This window comes from Lagenorhynchus albirostris, chromosome 2 (assembly GCF_949774975.1).
Source record: "Lagenorhynchus albirostris chromosome 2, mLagAlb1.1, whole genome shotgun sequence".
Taxonomy (NCBI): Eukaryota; Metazoa; Chordata; class Mammalia; order Artiodactyla; family Delphinidae; genus Lagenorhynchus; species Lagenorhynchus albirostris.
Window position 1 is genome coordinate 164,325,620 of NC_083096.1, and position 19,698 is coordinate 164,345,317.

The following is a 19,698-nucleotide window of genomic DNA, read 5'->3' on the forward strand; positions in this document are numbered from 1 at the left end:
TCACACAACTATTAAATAAAAAAGCTGAGCCATATGATTCCGAGTTAAAATTATACAATGTATTTTCAAATCTGCCATCTCTGAGACCCGTTAAAAATTGTTTTTATTGTGGTAAAAAACATGTAAGAGGGATTCGCCCTTTTAACAATTTTAAAGTATTGTTAACTATATGCATGTTATACCACAGATCTCTGGAACTTTTTCATCTTGCATGACTGAATCTCTGTACACATTGAACATCAACTCCCTGTTTCTCCCTCCCTCCAGCCCCTGGCAACCACCGTTCTATTTTCTGTTTCTGTGAGTTTGATTACTTTAGAAACCTCATATAAGTAGAATCATTCAGGATTTGTCTTTTTGTGATTGTTTTATTTCACTTATTAATATCCTCAAGTTTCATCCATGTTGTAGCATAGGACAGGATTTCCTTCCTTTTTAAGGCTGCATAGTATTCCATTATACCACATTTTGTTTATCCATTCATCTGTTGATGGACATTTAGGTTGCTTCTATCTCCTGGCTATTGTAACTAGTGCTGCTGTGAACCTGGGTATACAAATACTTCTTCAAGATCCTGTTTTCACTTTTTTTTTGGAAATATACCCAGAAGTGAGATTTCTGGATCATTTGGGAGTTCTATTTTTAATTTTTTGTGGAACCTCCACACTGTTTTCCATAGTGGCTGCATCATTTTATATTCCCACCGACAGTGAGTGCATAAGTGTTCCAATTTCTCCACATCCTCACTAACACTTGTTATTTTCTACTTTTATGATTGAGGCCATCCTAATGGGTGATATCTTATTGTGGTTTTGATTTGCATTTCCCTGATGATTAGTGATGTTGAGCATCTTTTCATATGCTTTTTTTCCCCCCTGCCTCTTGGCAATTAAAAAAAAATTTAGTTTATTGAAGTATAGTTGATTTATAATGTTGTGTTGATTTCTGCTCTATAGCACAGTGATTTAGTTATACATATATATGTATATATATATATATACATTATTTTCCATATTATTTTCCATTATAGTTTATCACAGGATATTGAATATAGTTCCCTGTGCTATATAGTAGGACCTTGTTGTTTATCCATTCTATATATAATAGTTTGCATCTGCTAATCCCAAACTTGCAATCCATCCCTCCCCATCTTTTCATATGCTTGTTGGCCATTTGTATATCTTTGGAGAAATGTTTCTTCAAGTCCTTTGCCCATTTAAAATTTTTTTTGTTGTTATTGAGTTGTAAGAGTTCTTTATATATTCTGAATATTAATCCCTTATATTATTTGCAAATATTTTCTACAGTTTGGTAGGTTGGCTTTTACTCTGTTGATTGTTTCCTTTACTACACAGAAGTTTTTAAGTTTGATATAGTTCCAAATGTTTATTTTTCCTTTTGTTACCTGTGCTTTTGGTATCATACCCAAGTAATCATTGCCAATTCCAATGTCATGATGATTTCCCTCTAGGTTTTCCTCTAGGAATCTTATAGTTTCCAGTCTTATGTTTAGGTCTTTAATCCATTTTGAGTTAATTTTTGTATGTGGTTTAAGATAAGGGTCCATCTTCATGCTTTTGCATGTGAATATTCAGTTTTCCAAATACCATTTGTTGAAGAGACTATCCTTTCCTCATTGTGTAGTCTTGGCACCTTTGTCAAAGATCATTTGACCATATATGTAGGGATTCATTTCTGGGCTCTCTATTGTGTTCCGTTGGTCTTCATGTCTGTTTTTATGTCAATACCACACTCTTTTGATTATTGTACTTTGTAATATGTTTTGAAATCATTAAGTGTGAGGCCTCCAGCTTTGTTTTTCTTTCTCAAGATTGTTTTGACTCCCGGGGGTACTTTGAGATTCCTTATGAATTTTAGGATTATTTTTTCTATTTCTACAAAAAATGCCATTGGGATTTTAATAGGGTATTGAATCTGTAGATCACTTTGGGTAGTATGGACATTTTAGCAATATTAAATCTTCCAATCCATGACCGCAGGATGTCTTTCCATTTATTTGTGTCTTCTTTAATTCCTTTCAGCAATATTTTGCAGTTTTCAGTGTACAACTTTTTTGCCTCCTTGGTTAAGTTTATTCCTAAGTATTTTATTCTTTTTGATGGTATCATAAATGGGATTACTTTCTTAATTTCCTTTTCTCTTAGGCTCATTTTTAAATCCTCATTTTACCAGTGAAGAGACAGAGACACAGAGTCATGGGGTGAGTTTAATGTTTGAACAAGGATTTGATTCCAGCTTCAACGCTGCCTGGCAGGAGTTAGATGAATGCAGAGCAGTCCCTCCCCTGCCTTTGCCCTGTTCAATTCCCCACTTTGGGGAGCAAAGGTAAAAGCAGGGCCCCAGGTCGAAGGCAACTCTTCCCGGGGCCTTGCAGCCTCTGAAGCGCCTGTTCTCAGGCAATAGGACAGGTCTGTGAGTGGATGAGTTGGCCAAGGAGTCGTTTGCTTCTACCAGGGGCCACAGCTCGGCCTGGGAGAGACAGGATGGGCCTTGGAGTTCAAAATCTCACTGGCCACTTCCCAGCTATGTGACTGTGGACAAGTCTGTTTCCTTCTCTGACCTCATTTTTTTTGCTGGAAAAATTTTGTAAAACTCACCTTGCAAGGCTGATTTGAGGAGGAAATACGATCATGGGTAAGAGGTGTCTGTTCATTTAATCAGTGAATGATGCCCAGTGCCCTGAGCTTAGGTGGGCTGGCTCTGGCTCCCCTCCAGTCATGCCCTCCCCCACAGGGCACGGAGTCCTTGGATCCCGGAGGGAGTGCCCACTTGGAGCCAGTGTCCCTCCCATGCTCCCAGGCTTGCCAGGCTGCGAGGAGCTGCTGATTCATGGAATGTGCATGAAGTTAGATATGACTGATTTATAGCTTATAAATATTTAGACATTTGTACTCTTGACCCCAAATGGCCCCACAAATGTTAGGAGCCAGTCTGACTGGTAAACCCAACGTCCCAACCCACAGTCCACACTGGGGAAGTCATCAGCACGTAATTCCTTCTGCCCAGATCTCAGTGGTCCCTCTGACTGTCCAGCTGAGGATGGGAGCCCTTTCTCTAGGTCCCCTAAGGGGATGGGATTGTTTGCAGACAGTATGGGAATGGCAGTCAGTGGGGGATGGGACTGAATACTCTGCAGGGCAGAGGGTGGGAGATACAGATGGTAGAATTCTTCTTGTCTCCATAAATATTTATGCCCCCCTAGCCCACCCCCCAGCTAAATGCTGGGCCTGGGCCTGCTGCCTGGCCTTGATCAATCAGGGAGCCCTGCCCACGTGTTAAGTTGAGTGGTCTGAGTCTCCTCTTCCTTCTCCCTCCGAATGCTCCTTCCCTTCCTGAGGCGTTGAAAGCTTTGTTGGCATTAGCCCAACACCCTGTCCAGAGCTGGCAGGAAAGCCAGTATGTGGGTTAGAGTCCCTGGGGTCACTGGTGATCCACAGTCCCCTCCCCTGGCTCCAAGTGACTGGGCCAATAGTGAGAGGAAGTCCTGGCCATTTGTGGCTACTTTGCATGCTTATCTTTGGAAACATAGTTTGGCTTATAAGATTTTGCAGATGAAGAAACTGAGGCTCAGAGAGGTGAAGTCACTTGCCCAAGGTCACACAGCAAGTAAATGGCAGAGCCAGTTAAGAACCCAGGTCTTTCTGACTCCAGAGGCCTTTTCCCTACCCTGCCTTTTCTCCCCAGAGAGACTGGACCCCTTTCCTTCATACTAGTTTCCTCTGAATAATTGTCAGGGCTTGGTCATTCATTCATTTTGTCTTTAATGTCTGACACTGAAGATAAAGAGATAAAAATGATCTAGTCTCTGCCCTCAAGAAGCTCTCAGCCTGGCGAGGAAGGGCACAGAAATCAATATTTACAACATACAGTGTCAGATGCTATGCTGAGGAATGTGCCCAGTACCATGGCAACCCAGAGAAGGAGGCAACTCATTCTGCCTGGGGCAAAGAGAGAAGGCATCCCGGAGGAAGCACTCTTTAGATTAGGTCTTCAAAGATGAGTAAGATTTTGCTAGGTAAAGCAATAGGCAAAAGGCATTCTCAGTAGGGGCCACAGCATGTGCAAAGGCACAGAGGTTTGAGGAGAAATAGTTTTTAGAGAAGCAGCAAGAAGTTCATTGTGGCTGGAGTAGAGGGTGAGTGGTAGTAGAGGCTGGTGGGAGATGAGATGGGGAAGGAGCTTGCACTTGGTCCTAGGCAATGGGGAGCCATGGAAGGTGTTAGAACAGGCAAGTATGTGGCTGACAGCGTGTGGAGGCACAGCACTGCTCAACATTCAGTGTGCGCGTGAATCACTGGGGAATCTTGTTAAAATACAGATGCTGGAACAGCAGGCCTGAGGTAGAGTCAGGTTCTACATTTCTAACAAGCTCACAGGTGATGTTGCTGCTGCTGGTGCAAGGACCACACTTTGAGTAAATGAGGTTGTAGAGGGCTCACTCTGCCTTGCCTGGAGGCTGCTCTGGGGAGCAGGCAGCCACTGGTGCTCTTGTCACTGGAGAGATCAGGCCTCTACCATCTTCTTGGGTCAGCCCTCTTGCAGCCCTCACAAAAGAGTCAATCTTGCTAGTTGCTAGATATTTGTTCACTAGACAAATGTTTGTTAAGCTCCTACTCTGGCCAAGCTTGTGCTGGGTGCTGGGGATGGAGAGAGGAATTGGAAATGCTACTTTCTGGTCCACGTCACCACCATCTCTTGCCTCTGACATAGTCTCTCTGCTTCCACTCTTGTCCCCTACCCTCTATTCTCTGCCCAGCAGCTGGAGAGAGAGATCCTGCTGCTCATGTGCTTGACATAGTCCAGGCCCTCTGATGTTTACAGAATAAAACCCAAACTCCTTACCATGGCGTAGGAGTGATTTGGGGTCTGTTGCCCTCAGATCTCATCTTACTCTTCCCATTTCTCTGGGGACAGTGACCTTTCAGTTCCCTGAACGTGACACATTTATTTTTAGCTCAGAATATGATGAACTTATTCCCACTGCAGGCCCTTTGCACGTGACACCCTGTGCCTGGAATATGCTTCTTCTAGATTTTCTCTTGACTTGTTCCTTTTCACGTTTTAGATTTTAGCCAGGGGAAGACACAGGTTTTGTAGGACTCTGAAGCTTATACAATATGTGGGCCCCTCTTTAAGAGACACAAAATTATAAATATACAATTAGGAACAAGGCCTAGGAAGGGGTCTTAAAGCTTAATTCCTTGGCTTCATGGTATATCTGCCTCTAGTTTCATTTATATGTCACCTCCTCTGAGAAGCCTTCCCTGGTCACTCTATTTTAAGTAGCCCTCTATCCAATCTTCATCATGTCACTATTTTTATTTCTTTTATTGAATTCATCACAATTTGAAATTACCTTGTTCATTTATCTCTGTACTTATTTTTGTCTGTTTTCCATGACTAGAGTATAAGCTCCTCAAGGGCCAGAATCTTGCCTGTTTTATTCCCACAGTGTCCCCAACACAGTGCTGGGCAGTCAGAAGGATGTCAGGTGAATGAATGGACATGGGCTCATTCCTCAAGAAGCTAAGGCCTAGTGGCAGAAGGACACACACAGGCAATTTCAGTGAGCTTTGGGAGCCCAGGGGATGGGCACTTAACCGGGTCTTGGGGGAGAGGCAGGATGTGAAAGAGTCGGAGAGGCTTAGGAAAAACTACCTGGAGGACAGGAGGCCTGAACAGCTTTAAAGGATGATCAGTAGTCAGCTGGGCAGAGAGAGGGAGGGGAGCATGAATGAAGGCGTGGATGTATGAGCCCCCAGACCCAGAGGAGACTAGACTGGTTACATTTTGGGTGATTTCAAGGATCTGTTGGTTCAAAGGGATTATGTTTAGGATGAAGGCCAAGGGAGTGGGAGACAACTTGGCACCTGTGGGACCTGTGACTGGAGAGACCTGTGGGACCTGTGACTGGAGAGAAGGCAGCAGAAGTAGTGGGTATCGGAGGTGCCAAGGACGAGGCTACTGGCAAAGGCAGGGGTTCCGCCCAAGACGTCCACACTGATTCTTGTCCTGTATCTGGAAGGAAGAGGCCTACCTCTGCTGGGCCTCCTGTGAGGGCCGTGTGGACTGGGGAGGCCCTGGGTTCGGAAGGACCTGAGTACACATTGTCTCAGGTTGGGTTCCTGCTTCTCATTTGAGATTAGCACACTGGCATGTTTTTCCTGGAATATTTTAGAGCAAAACTGAGATATTGTGTAATCCTACCTATAAATTCCTCAGTATGTGTGTATAATAGATAAGGAATTAAAAATCTAAAAGTATATAACCAATATATCACGATCACAGCCTCACAAAATTAGCATCAATTTCTTCTCTTTTTTTTTCTGGCTGTGCCTTGCAGCTTGCGGGATGTTTGTTCCCCGACCAGTGCTGAGTCCTAACCACTGGACTGCCAGGGAATTCCCAGCATCGATTTCTTAAATCCATCTAATACTTTGTGTTTGAGTTCTCCCAGTTGTCTAACAAATATATATATATATATATATATATATATATATATATATTTTACAGTTAGGTTGTTTAAATCAAGATACACACAAGGTCCACACACAGCCTTTATTTGCTTAACTCAGCTTCTCAAACGAGAATTTGACATTCCACTTCCTTGCCTCTCATTCACTCCTGAACGCATACTTAGGAAACTACTGTCCGTCTGATCAGGGAGATAGATTTCTGAGTGGCTCTGTGCAATGTTTGCTTTCCTGTCTTCATTGTGCTGGATCTCGCTGAGGCTTTTCACACCGTTGGCCACTTGCTGCCACACTCTTGAAACTTTCTTCTGTTGGGTCTTGCGTGGTGGTCCCCTGGTCCTCCTCCTCCATCTTGACCATCCTGTTCCTACCTGCAATGAAAATGGTGGTACATGACTCTTTTTGAATTATGGTTTTCTCAGGGTATATGTCCAGTAGTGGGATTGCTGGGTTGTATGGTAGTTCTATTTTTAGATTTTTAAGGAACCTCCATACTGTTCTCCATAGTGGCTGTATCAATTTACATTCCCACCAACAGTGCAAGAGGGTTCCCTTTTCTCCACACCCTCTCTAGCATTTATTGTTTGTAGATTTTTTGATGATGGTCATTCTGACCGGTGTGAGGTGATACCTCATTGTGTTTTGGTTTGCATTTCTCTAATGATTAGTGATGTTGAGCATTCTTTCATGTGTTTGTTGGCAATCTGTATATCTTCTTTGGAGAAATGTCTATTTAGGTCTGCTGCCCATTTTTGGATTAGGTTGTTTGTTTTTTTGATACTGAGCTGCATGAGCTGCCTGTAAATTTTGGAGATTAATCCTTTGTCAGTTGCTTCATTTGCAAATATTTTCTCCCATTCTGAGGATTGTCTTTTCATCTTGCTTATGGTTTCCTTTGCTGTGCAAAAGTTTTGAAGTTTCATTAGGTCCCATTTGTTTATTTTTGTTTTTATTTTCATTTCTCAAGGAGGTGGGTCAAAAAGGATCTTGCTGTGATTTATGTCATAGAGTGTTCTGCCTATGTTTTCCTCTAAGAGTTTTATAGTGTCTGGCCTTACATTTAGGTCTTTAATCCATTTTGAGTTTATTTTTGTGTATGGTGTTAGGGAGTGTTCTAATTTCATTCTTTTACATGCAGCTGTCCAGTTTTCCCAGCACCACTTATTGAAGAGGCTGTCTTTTCTCCATTGTATATTCTTGCCTCCTTTAACAAAAATAAGGTGACCATATGTGCGTGGGCTTATCTCTGGGCTTTCTATCCTGTTCCATTGATCTATATTTCTGTTTTTGTGCCAGTACCATATTGTCTTGATTACTGTAGCTTTGTAGTATAGTCTGAAGTCAGGGAGCCTGATTCCTCCAGCTCCGTTTTTCTTTCTCAAGATTGTTTTGGCTATTCGGGGTCTTTTGTGTTTCCATACAAATTGTGAAATTTTTTGTTCTATTTCTGTGAAAAATGCCATTGGTAGTTTGTTAGGGATTGAATTGAATCTGTAGATTGCTTTGGGGAGTATAGTCATTTTCACAATGTTGATTCTTCCAAGAATCCAAGAACGTGGTATATCTCTCCATCTGTTTGTATCATCTTTAATTTCTTTCATCAGTGTCTTATAGTTTTCTGCATACAGGTCTTTTGTCTCCTTAGGTAGGTTTATTCCTAGGTATTTTATTCTTTTTGTTGCAGTGGTAAATGGAAGTGTTTCCTTAATTTCTCTTTCAGATTTTTCATCATTAGTGTATAGGAATGCAAGAGATTTCTGTGCATTAATTTTGTATCCGGCTACTTTACTAAATTCATTGATAAGCTCTAGTAGTTTTCTGGTGGCATCTTTAAGAGTCTCTATGTATTGTATCATGTCATCTGCAAACAGTGACAGTTTTACTTCTTCTTTTCCAATTTGGATTCCTTTTATTTCTTTTTCTTCTCTGATTGCCATGGCTAGGACTTCCAAAACTATGTTGAATAATAGTGAGAGTGGACAACCTTGTCTTCTTCCTGATCTTAGAGGAAATGGTTTCAGTTTTTCACCATTGAGAATGATGTTGGCTGTGGGTTTGTCATATTTGGCCTGTATTATGTTGAGGTAGGTTCCCTCTATGCCTACTTTCTGGAGGGTTTTTATCATAAATGGGTGTTGAATTTTGTCGAAAGGGAAGTGCAGAGTATTAACAATTGGACTGCCAGGGATGTCCATTCTCTTCTAATGTTGGGCTCTTCAGGGTTTAACCCTGGATCCTCCTGGGTGTTTCTCAGGCACTCCACCTGTGATATGGCCCCTACGAAGTTCATCCTCTACACCCCACACTCTTCCTCCTCAGTGTCATCTCCGTGAAGACAGACGCCACCCAGCTCCATTCATCTGGGCCAGACAACCTGGCCATCCGTGTCTCCTCCCTTTCTCTCAACCACTATCCCGTGCATCTCTAAGTTCTGTCCATTCTATCTCCCAAATCATTCTCACAGCCATCCATTTCCATCCTCTCTGCCATGTTCCAAGCTTCCCTTTGGTGCTCTGGACAGTTGCAGTTATCTCTTTGTTATCTCCCTGCCTCTGACCTGAGGCCCCTCCAATTCATTCTGTACACAACAGTCAAAGCCATATTCCATAAACCTGAAACTCCACATCCTTCAATGACTCCCCATTTCCAGCAGAATCAAATACAAACTCCTTTAGCCTAGTATGCAAGACTCTACTTCAGTTGACTGATGCTTGCTTTGTAGGTCCTGTCTCTCCTCACCACCACCCCACCCACCTTTTAAGTTTTAGCCAAACCAAACTTCTCAAGTTCCCTGAGAACAAGGCACATCCTCTCCTGTTCTTCCAGACGTCTTCCTCTCTCCCAGCTGTATCTGGCTGACTCCTTGTCTTCCTTCAGCATAAGCAGGAGTCGTTCCTGACCGTCAAGTCTGGGTCACGGGCACACTCAGAATGACCCTGACATCTAGAACCTCCACCATCCTAACACTAAGCACCTATCTATTTCTGAATCTCTCTCTTGCAAAATGGCCTGTGAGCCACTGAAGGACAAAGACGAGGTCTGTTCTCAGAAGCCTCAGGACTCTGCCCAGGCCAGCAGCAGTGAGCTTGTCCAGAGAAGGCATGAATGAGTGACTGAATGGGTGAGCTGGGCTATTCTGTGTGTGCCCCATTCACATGGTGAGACTATTTTTTTTTTAAATCAATTAATACCAAAAAAAAACCTCCCAAACCCCTCGAAATCCATGATGAACAAAATACCAAAAGTTTAAATGAAGACAGGATCATAATAGTGCCAGGCAGGGCCGTATTAGAGCCTGGGGCAAAAGGAAGCATCAGTAATACTGATTTTGATTCTTCAAATGATTGCATCCAAATATTATTTATCTTGATTACTGAGGTTTTGGGCGCTCCCTTAAATTTTGTACCCAGGTGAGCACCTCATGAGCCTTATTCAAATCCTGATCCTCATGGGAAGACTTTCTCAACAGGCCTGGGCAGGGGTGGCATAAGGGGCAGGGACCAGGAGGATGTCCTGAGTGGAGTCCTTTGCCTGGAGAAGGATAGTTTCTGGAGGACAGTTGTCCCTACTCCACTGTGCTGGAGCCTAAACCCAAGAAGAGGACAGGACTTACTTAGGGGTGGGGATAGGGTGTTGGGGGTAGATAGGGATGTGACTTCCTCAAAGACCCAGAGTGAGCACCACACACCTCCCAGCTGTGGGCTGCTCCCCACCCCCGCCTCTCAGGCCCCAGGAACAGGGTTCCCTAAGGCACAAGGGTCCAGCAGGAAAAAGAAACAAGGCCAGTCCCAGATGAATGGGCGTCTTAGGCTCAAAGGAAATGGGGGGACGGGGCGGGGTGGTGAACTGAGACTGTGGAGCATTGATCTTCAAATTTTCTGGCCTCAGGATCTCTTTATATTCTTAAAAATTATTGAGGGCCCCAGAGAACTTTTGTTTACATGGGTATACCTAACAATATTTACCGTCTTCAAAATGAAAACTAAGACATTCTAAAAATTTTTGTTTTTAAATGTAAAAACCAATAATAAACTCGTTTCATGTTAACATAAATAATGTTTTTAGTGGAAAATAACTAAAGTTTTCAAAACATAAACAATTTAGGGAGAAGAGTAACACTGATTTACATTTTTTTTTTGCCCATCTCTTTAATGTTGGGTTTAATAGAAGACAGCTGGATTCTCATATTCACTTCCGCACTCAGTCTATTATGATATGTTGTTTTGGTTAAAGTATATGAAGAAAATCTGCCCTCACACAGATGTATGTGTATTTGTAAAGGGAGGAATATTTTAATGGCTTTTTCAGATAATTGGTGATACTCTTCTTTGATTCTACATCAGAACTCCACAAATGGTAGTTTCTTAAAAGTTAGTTGCAATGTATACTGAATCATATCAACAAACTTTTTGTCATCCGTGAACAAGGCAATGTATTGGTCTATCTTGCCCTTTGAATCTTTTGCCTCTATGTAATTTTGAAACATCATGCTTTCCTCATTTGGAAAATATTGGTTCACTGAGATATACAGGTCTTCCAGATATTGACTTTTCATTATAAGATATCAAACAATTGTATTAATTAATATCACTACCAATCACATCAGAAAATTCTTTGGCTATTGGAAAGCTGTCAAGCTCATGCTGGCAGATACAGATTTTCCAAACATTTTAATCTTTTCTTGGAAGTTCAAATTTTAATCATGGCAGCAAAATCCCATCATCGGTTTTACTTGAAGTGACAGGATCGCTTTATTTCTATAGTGACTTTTTGAGAAAAAGTCTGCCAGATACCCAAGTCTCTGAAAAGCCATAGTTTGCCAGTCATTTTTTCAAGTGATAATGATGATCCAAAAAACAGCTCAGCTCACAGCTCAAACAGTGGCATTGGGTCTTTTTCTGAAGACAACCACTCCAGTTTGCAGCAGAGATGTTTCACGTGTATTTCCCATTCCGATACACAGATTATTAAAAGGATGTGTACTGGGCTTCCCTGGTGGCACAGCGGTTAAGAATCTGTCTGCCAATGCAGGGAACACGGGTTCAAGCCCTGGTCCGGGAAGAGCCCTCGAGCCGCAACTACTGAGCCCATGTGCTACAACTACTGAAGCCCACGTGCCTAGAGCCCATGGTCCACAACAAGAGAAGCCACCGCAATGAGAAGCCCGCTCACTGCGACAAAGAGTAGCCCCCGCTTGCCACAACTAGAGAAAGCCTGTGTTCAGCAACAAAGACTTAATGCAGCCAAAAATAATAAGAATTTTAAAATTTATTAAAAAAAAATAATAAAAAAATAAAGTGAAATTGGCTTTTTTTTTTTTTTACGCTGAATGCGTAGCTATTAAGAATATGACTCCTATGATAGTTTGGCGTCCCTGCCTTGACTGGTGCTAAGGAGCCAGCAGTTTTGCTCACCCTTTTGTACTGTCAGCGCAAAGGTCAGTCAACTCAGTGAAGAAGACAAATAATGTCTTGGTATTATTATGATGATCATTTTGACCTCATGGATTCCCTGAAAGTTTTCAGGGATAGACCTCCTCTCTCATCCCTCATTTACATGGACCACCCTTTGAGAGTTATTGTCCTACACCTTTGGGATCAGATGGCAGGGTCACCTTTAGGAGTGGAAAAGATCCCAGCTGAGTAGAAGCTAGCAATTTGCTGCTGAGGAAGCAGAATAAAAGTATGTAATTCAAATCAACTATGTAATTCACAATGCAACTTGAGGGTGAGTTTTTTGTTTTTAAAGGAATCGCAATGATTTCTTGGAATAATTGAACCTACATTTATTTAATTAACATAGACAAACCACCACCATATACTAAATAGAACAAAGAACAAAATTTTTCTCAATCAAGAGAAAAATTCAAATTACAGCCAGTGGTTTCTTTAAACTCACCTGTAAGTATCTATAGACTTCTTCAAGTGTTTCCACTGTTCTGGGGCTCCCTAAGGGGTGGGTGTAATTAACAAGGCTTATTACCCATTCCTTTTATTTATTGATTCATGGTGCTGGGAATAGTGTTGATTAGGCAGACAAGGTCCTTGATCTGCCAGTGCTCACAGTCAAGTGGGAGAGTGTGAAACGATCATACAAACATGAATACGATTACAATTGTGCTAAGATTTAAGAAGTATAGGGAGCTTTGAGATGGGACTTGACCTGACCTGGAGGTCATTGAAGACCTCCCTGAAGAAGTGAAATTCAGCTAAGGTCTGAAACATGAGTTGGAGTTGGCCAGGTGGCAGTGGGGTGTGGATAGGGAAGCATGTTCAAGGCAGTGGCATGGTATGTGTGCAGGCTGAAGCAGGAGAGTTCTGGGTGAGTTTGAAGACCCACCTGGGAAGTCCATTTTGGCTGGAACCTGGTGAGAAGGTGGCATGAGATGAGGGTGGAGTGGCAGCCAGAGGTCAGGGCAAGGACCATCAGGTGGCCTTTTTTCCAGTTCCTGGAACCTACCAATCTCTTTCCTGCCATAGTGCTAGACTCATGCAGATCCCTCTGCCTGGAACTCTCTTCCTAGGCTCTTCTTTCAGGCCTCAATGGATATCTTGGGACTTCCCTGGTGGCGCAGTGGTTAAGAATCTGCTTGCCAATGCAGGGTACACGGGTTTGATCCCTGGTCGGGGAAGATCCCACATGCCACAAAGCAACTAAGCCCATGTGCCACAACTACTGACCCTGCGCTCGAGAGCCCGTGAGCCACAATTACCGAGCCCATGTGCTGCAATTACTGAAGCCCATGTGCCTAGAGCCCGTACTCCACAACAAGAGTAGCCACTGCAATGAGAAGCCCGCTCACTGCAAAGAAGAGTAGCCCCTGCTCGCCACAACTAGAGAAAGCCCGTGTGCAGCAACAAAGACCCAATGCAGCCAAAAATAAATAATAAATAAATAAATAAATTTATATTAAAAAAGTAGATCTCTGTTTTCTTCTCCATGTCAGCACCCTATTTTCTTTGTATAGCAGCTATGTTTGTTTACACTGCTTTTGTCTATCGCCCCCACGAGACTCTAAGTTCCCTGAAGGCAGGGTCCTGTCGGTCATGTTCACCCTGCGTCTCCTGTGTTTGGCAGTGAGCCTGACACGCAGTTGGTGCTCAGAAATATTTTTGGTTGAATGTATGAATGAACATATGAAGACAGAGCTAGATTTGAGATCCTGGCTCCATCCCTTAATGCTGTGTGACCTTGGACAAGTCACATAACCACCCTATACTCCGTTTCCTATTCTGTAAAATGGGGATCTTACTTCCTATCTCAAAGGGCTTTCGCGAGACTCAAAGATAGTGTGTGTGGAAGCACTGAGCAGGGTGCCTGGCTCCAAAAGAGGTGCTCTTAAGTGTTAATTGTCTTCCTTGCTTCTCACTGCCTATTCCCTGCTCTTTTCACTCTACTATGATATATGATGAGCCTTGGGCCTTGCTTAATCCCGAGTCTCTTGCCATCCCATTCCCCTCAGCTGCAACACAAACATAAGAGGGGCTTCCAGGCTCATGTGATGGCAACATAGTGGGAGGGACAAGCGGGGAGGGAGGAACTGGTTTTTCTGGACAGTGGATGGGGACAAAGAACTGTTGAAAATGAACCAGACTTTGGGTAGTGCGATTATGGCTACTTTTAATCTTCTTTCATATATAGTTGAATCTTGAACAACACAGGAATTAGGGGCGCCACCCTCCCCGCAGTTGAAAATCTTCTTATAACTTTACAGTTGTCTCTCCTTCTGTGGGGTTCCGTATCTGTGGATTCATCCAACCATGGGTCGTGTAGTATTGTATTTTTGTATTGTATTGTATTGTATTAATCAAAAAAAAAATCCATGTATAAGTGGACCCACAGAGTTCAAACCTGTGTTGTTCAAGGGTCAACTGTACTTAAAACAAACACCTTTTTGTTTTGGAATAATATTAGGCCTTCAAAAAAGTTGCAAAATAGTACAAAGAGTTCATTATATGCCCTTTACCCAGCATTCTCAATTTATAAAACCATAGTACAATGATCAAAACCAGGAAATGAACATGTTTACAGTATTATCTAAATTATAGACCTTATTTGAACTTCACCAGTTTTCCCCTAACAATATTTCTGTTCCCGGGTACAATCCAGCATCCCACTTTGCACTTAGTTGTCCTATGTCTCCTTTATATCCTCTGATCTATGATAGTTCCTCAGTCTTTCCTTGTCTTTCGTGACCTTGACACTATTGATCAGTCATTTTGTAGAATGTTGCACAATTTGGCTTTGTCTGATGTTTTCTCATGGCTAAATTGAGATTATGCATTTTTGGCAAGAATACCACAAGTGGTGTTGTGTCGTTGTCAGTACATCGTACCAGGGGTACATGATGTTGACATGTCTTACTAATGATGATGCTACTCTTGTTTACTTGGTTAAAGTATTGTCTGTTGGGCTTCTCCATTGTATACTTTTCTTTTAAAATTATACTTAAAAAATTTTAATTACTAAAGCAATGCACACTCCTAAAAAGTTTAAACAAACAAAAAAAAAATGTAAAGTAATTATACTTCCCACCAAGCCCACTTCACCTTTCCAGAGGTTTCACCACTGTCATCGCTTTGAGGGGTATCCTTCTAGATCATTTTCTATATCATATACAAGTACATAACGGGGTCATACCAACTTTTTTGTTTTGTTTTGTTTTACTTAACAATATTATCCAGGGACAACTTTACATGGCAGTACAATCAGATCTAACTCATTCTTTCTAATATATAGCTACTATTTCATTCTCTGGGTGACTCTAATATACATCTGTGTACTTTCTAGATTTTGTATGGGCATGTGAATTATTTTTTAACATAAGGCATTTTACCATCAAAATTTTTATCTCAAATTTTATCACTAGACCAATATTCAAATTTTGTCAGAAATTAAAAACCATAGAATTTAAATTAAAAAAAATTTAATTTCCATCTGTTTCATCACCAGGAATAGATTATCTAAAACTCTAAGTCAAAACAAGCTAAAGAATAAAAAAGTATATTTTTAAATGGAACAAGAGAAAAGAAACTGAACTGCCACTGATTTTATTGAATGTCAGAGGCCATTCATTTAAAAAACACACCATTATTTTATGTAGGAAGAAAAAAATGCCAATTAATTGGAAAATGCCACCAATTTTAGAGTGTTTAAAATGTGCAAAATGAGAGTCTTGGAACTGAGTAAATCAGATAGTCCCTTGTTAGCCCTTCATTAACCGGAATCTCTGTGTGGTCTTCCAGGCACAGGTAGGATCCTATGACCAGCTGCCCACTCCAGCCCACCGTGATGGAGGCAAATGATTCCTCTCGTGTGGATTCTGAGTTCCGATACACCCTCTTCCCAATTTTTTACAGCATCATCTTTGTGTTGGGGGTCCTCGCCAACAGCTATGTGCTGTGGGTCTTTGCCCACCTGTACCCTTCCAAGAAATTCAACGAGATAAAGATCTTCATGGTGAATCTCACCATGGCTGACCTGCTCTTCCTGGTCACTCTGCCCCTGTGGATCCTCTACTACTACAACGAGGGCAACTGGATTCTTCCTGAATTCCTGTGCAACCTCGCTGGCTGCTTCTTCTTCATTAACACCTACTGCTCAGTGGCCTTTTTGGCCGTCATCACTTATAACCGCTTCCAGGCTGTAACACAGCCCATCAAGACCGTTCAGGTCACCACCCGCAAGCGTGGCATCCTTTTGTCCCTGATCATCTGGGTGGCCATTGTGGTCGCTGCATCCTACTACCTCATCCTGGACTCCACCAACACAGTGCCCAACAAGACGGGCTCAGGCAACATCACACGCTGCTTTGAGCACTACAAGAAGGGCAGTATCCCAGTCCTCATCATCCACGTCTTCCTCGTGTTCAGCTTCTTCCTCGTCTTCCTCATCATCCTCTTTTGCAACCTGGTCATCATCGTCACGCTGCTCACGCAGCCGATGCAGATGCAGCGCAATGCAGAGATCAAGTGCCGGGCGCTCTGGATGGTCTGCACGGTGCTGGCTGTGTTCATCATCTGCTTTGTGCCCCACCACATTGTACAGCTGCCCTGGACCCTGGCTGAGCTGGACTTCCAGAAGAGCAACTCCCACCAGGCTATTAACGATGCACATCAGATCACTCTCTGCCTCCTTAGTACCAACTGTGTCTTAGACCCCATCATCTACTGTTTCCTCACCAAGAAGTTCCGTAAGCACCTAACGGAGAAGTTTTACAGTATGCGCAGCAGCCGGAAATGCTCCCGGCTCACCACGGAGACAGGCACCGAAGTGGTCATGCCGCTCAAACAGGTCCCTGTCAATTCCCTCAAAGATTAGGCCCAGATTGTTTGGAGCCCAGAGGCTTATCCTCCATGGACATCATGGAGGGACCTGGGGGAGGAAGGGGTATCTGATGCGGCCCTGGCATCTGCTCCCTGGGCACTGGTGGCCCATTAGGTATGGAGGCTACCTCACCAAGGTGTCGATACTGGGTAGAGCCAGACTGCTGGGAAATCCAGAACTTGAATGAGCCCTTTCAGCCACCTTTGGGCACATGCCATAATAACCTTGGTTGGTAACCTCATCCCGAGCGCCTGAGTCTGACAGCTCTGGAAGGAATGTCAGGGCCAGGGGCAGTCCTTGGGGGTTGACACTGAGCCACCCAGTTCATCCTACCAGGACAGCAGTCCCAAATGAGTAAGTCCTAAAGTTTTGGGCAACCACTCCCTTTATCACTAAAAAGTCAGAGAAGGGGTTTTGGAAAAGGGACGCTCCCCTCGCTGCGTGGCACCGTCTTTGGGATAGACTTTTAAGCTAGGATGGTGCCGCCCAGTCTCTACCTAAAGGCACAAGGTCTTTGTGGCACTCTCAGGGGAAGTGGCTTGGTGGAACCCTCTCCCGAGTCATGCAACAACCTGTATTGAGTGATGACCAGAGAAGATAAAACATGCATAGACCGAAAGCTAGGATGGGGAGCCTGTCTCCTGGGGCAGATGTGTGTTTCCGCACAGGCCTCACCTCAGGCCTGGGGCAGCTCTGGGGCAGCGGGAGAGACACAACACCCACATCCACCTTCTGTCTCAACAAGGGACCCTGAAGAAGTAACTCCTGCAGCACAGCCACCCACTGTGGGTGGGCAAAGTCCCCTCAAAGCCAAATTGGGGCCCTCCAGGCCACTGCGATGCCCAGAGGCTTCCGTGGGAAAGGGCAGTTAGGCTGAGAAGTACCTGCAGGAAGGCCTCCAAGTGGAAGGAGTCCGTAGCTCCCCTCCCCACCTCACCTCTGAGAGGCCCCTCTGACTTAGCTGCCACGAGCTGAGAAGAGCAACTAGAATCCCAAGGGCAGGCAGGCACTTTGAGTTCTGGGTGCAGAAGAGAGGTGAAAACTTCTCTTGAGGAGTTCTAGATACCTGAGCCTCCTCTCGCACCCTGAGCACCTGCAGTGTGAACCTGACAGCCTCAGACCCAGGGGCTAGGAGGAGCCTTCCCTGGTTTCCAGAAATCGTCTTCCCTTCCAGCCAGTGACCCCACAAAGCTGGGATCCTCGTTTCCCGCATACTGGGCTGATTTTGATAAATGCCTCCCAATGGGCCAGAGACCTGCTTGGGTCTGGGGTGGCAGTTGTGGGCTGGACTTAGCAGGTGGTGACTAGGTGGATAGTGCAGCGGACTTGAACTTCGGTGTCACACAGACCCAGGTTCAAGCTGTGGCTTTGTCACTTCCTGCCCAGGGCCTGTGAACTGAGTTTCCTACCTCATAGAGTTATGAGGAGCAGATACCTCTAGGTCAGGCTGACTGCTCATCCCAGATTCTCCCTTCTTCTGAGAATTTGTTCCCCCGACCCTCCGATAGGAGCTGAAGGGATGAGAGGTGAGCATCTGTCTCTAGTGGGGCCAGTCAGGTTCTCGCTTGGGAATAAGCAGCAAGATTCAGGGATGCTCTTTCAGGCTCTGCAGGCCACTTACCGGAACACATTTAAACTCTGGAGCTGTGTGTGTGTGTGTCTGCGTGTGTGTGTGAGGTGTGTGTGTCTGCATGTCTGTGTGTGAGGGGTGTGTGTGTATGTGTGAGGTGTGTGTGCGTGTGTGTGTGAGGTGTGTGTGTGAGGTGTGTGTGTCTGCATGTGTATGTGTGTGAGGTGTGTGTGTGTCTGCATGTATGTGTGAGTGTGTGAGGTGTGTGTCTGCATGTCTGTGTGAGGTGTGTGTGTGTGTCTGCATGTATGTGTGAGTGTGTGTGAGGTGTGTGTCTGCATGTTTGTGTGTGAGGTGTGTGTGCGCGTGTGTATGTGTGTGAGGTGTGTGTGCGTGTATGTGTGTGTGAGGTGTGCGCGCGCGTGTGTATGTGTGAGGTGTGTGTCTGCGTGTATGTGTGAGTGTGTGAGGTGTGTGTCTGCATGTTTGTGTGTGAGGTGTGTGTGCGCGTGTGTATGTGTGTGCTTGTGTGTGAGGTGTGTGTGCGCGTGTGTATGTGTGAGGTGTGTGTCTGCGTGTATGTGTGAGTGTGTGTGTGTGAGAGGTGTGCGTGTGTGTGTGTGTGAGGTGTGTGAGTGTGGCCAGCGGGTCAGGGTTGAGGGAGGCACCTGCATGAATGTAGTAGAGAAAACGGCTCTGCTCAGAGAGAAGACAGAGGTGTGCAGAGCAAGGCAGAGACCAGGGGAACCGCAGGGGCCTGGAGCGAGGAGGGGCCGTGCTTCCAGGGGCCTGCTGGCTCCCTTCCTGCAGGCCCAGCCCTTCTCGAAGCTCAACATCTGCGCTGCTTCCTTCGGGTCCTTGTGAGATTCCCTTTTAGGATACATTCTCTTATTTTGCTTAAGCTGATTTGAGTGATTATCTATTACTTGCAACCGAAAGAGTTCTGAATGAGATAAATGCTTGTATGCTAAAGCACATTGTTTCTTGAATTTCAGCCGTTTGTGTACTCCCCTCGTAAATTTTGCAATATCCATGTACCATCTGTATGTTTACTCAAGAAATATATTTCTCTAAATCGAGTCACTTTTTAAAACTTTCACCTGTTTAAAAGAATGCTTTAGAACTAAATTGTAAATGAAAACAAATGCCACCTGCCACACATAGAAGGTAAAAATAAACACAAAACACAAATATTAAAATCAAGGGACTTCCCTGGTGGCGCAGTGGTTAAGAATCCGCCTGCCAATGCAGGCGACACAGGTTCAAGCCCTGGTCCGGGAAGATCTCACATGCCGCAGAGCATGCGTC

General features: G+C 44.0%; 1 protein-coding gene across 6 annotated transcripts in view; it reads left to right on the forward strand.

Annotated features, from left to right (window-relative positions):
* The window catches only part of PTAFR (platelet activating factor receptor), a 37,227-nt gene extending 17,740 nt beyond the window's left edge, over positions 1-19,487 (forward strand). For 2 of the 6 annotated variants that reach the window (XM_060140868.1, XM_060140870.1), the window contains 3 exons: positions 15,740-18,503; positions 18,548-18,791; positions 18,861-19,487. In XM_060140868.1, coding sequence (XP_059996851.1) covers positions 15,756-16,814 — 1,059 coding nt within the window. In that variant the 5' untranslated portion in view covers positions 15,740-15,755 and the 3' untranslated portion in view covers positions 16,815-18,503; positions 18,548-18,791; positions 18,861-19,487. The remainder of the gene's footprint in view (positions 1-15,739; positions 18,504-18,547; positions 18,792-18,860) is intronic. The other 4 variants (XM_060140872.1, XM_060140871.1, XM_060140869.1 and 1 more) reach the window with 4 other exon arrangements.
* The last annotated feature ends 211 nt before the right edge of the window (positions 19,488-19,698 follow it).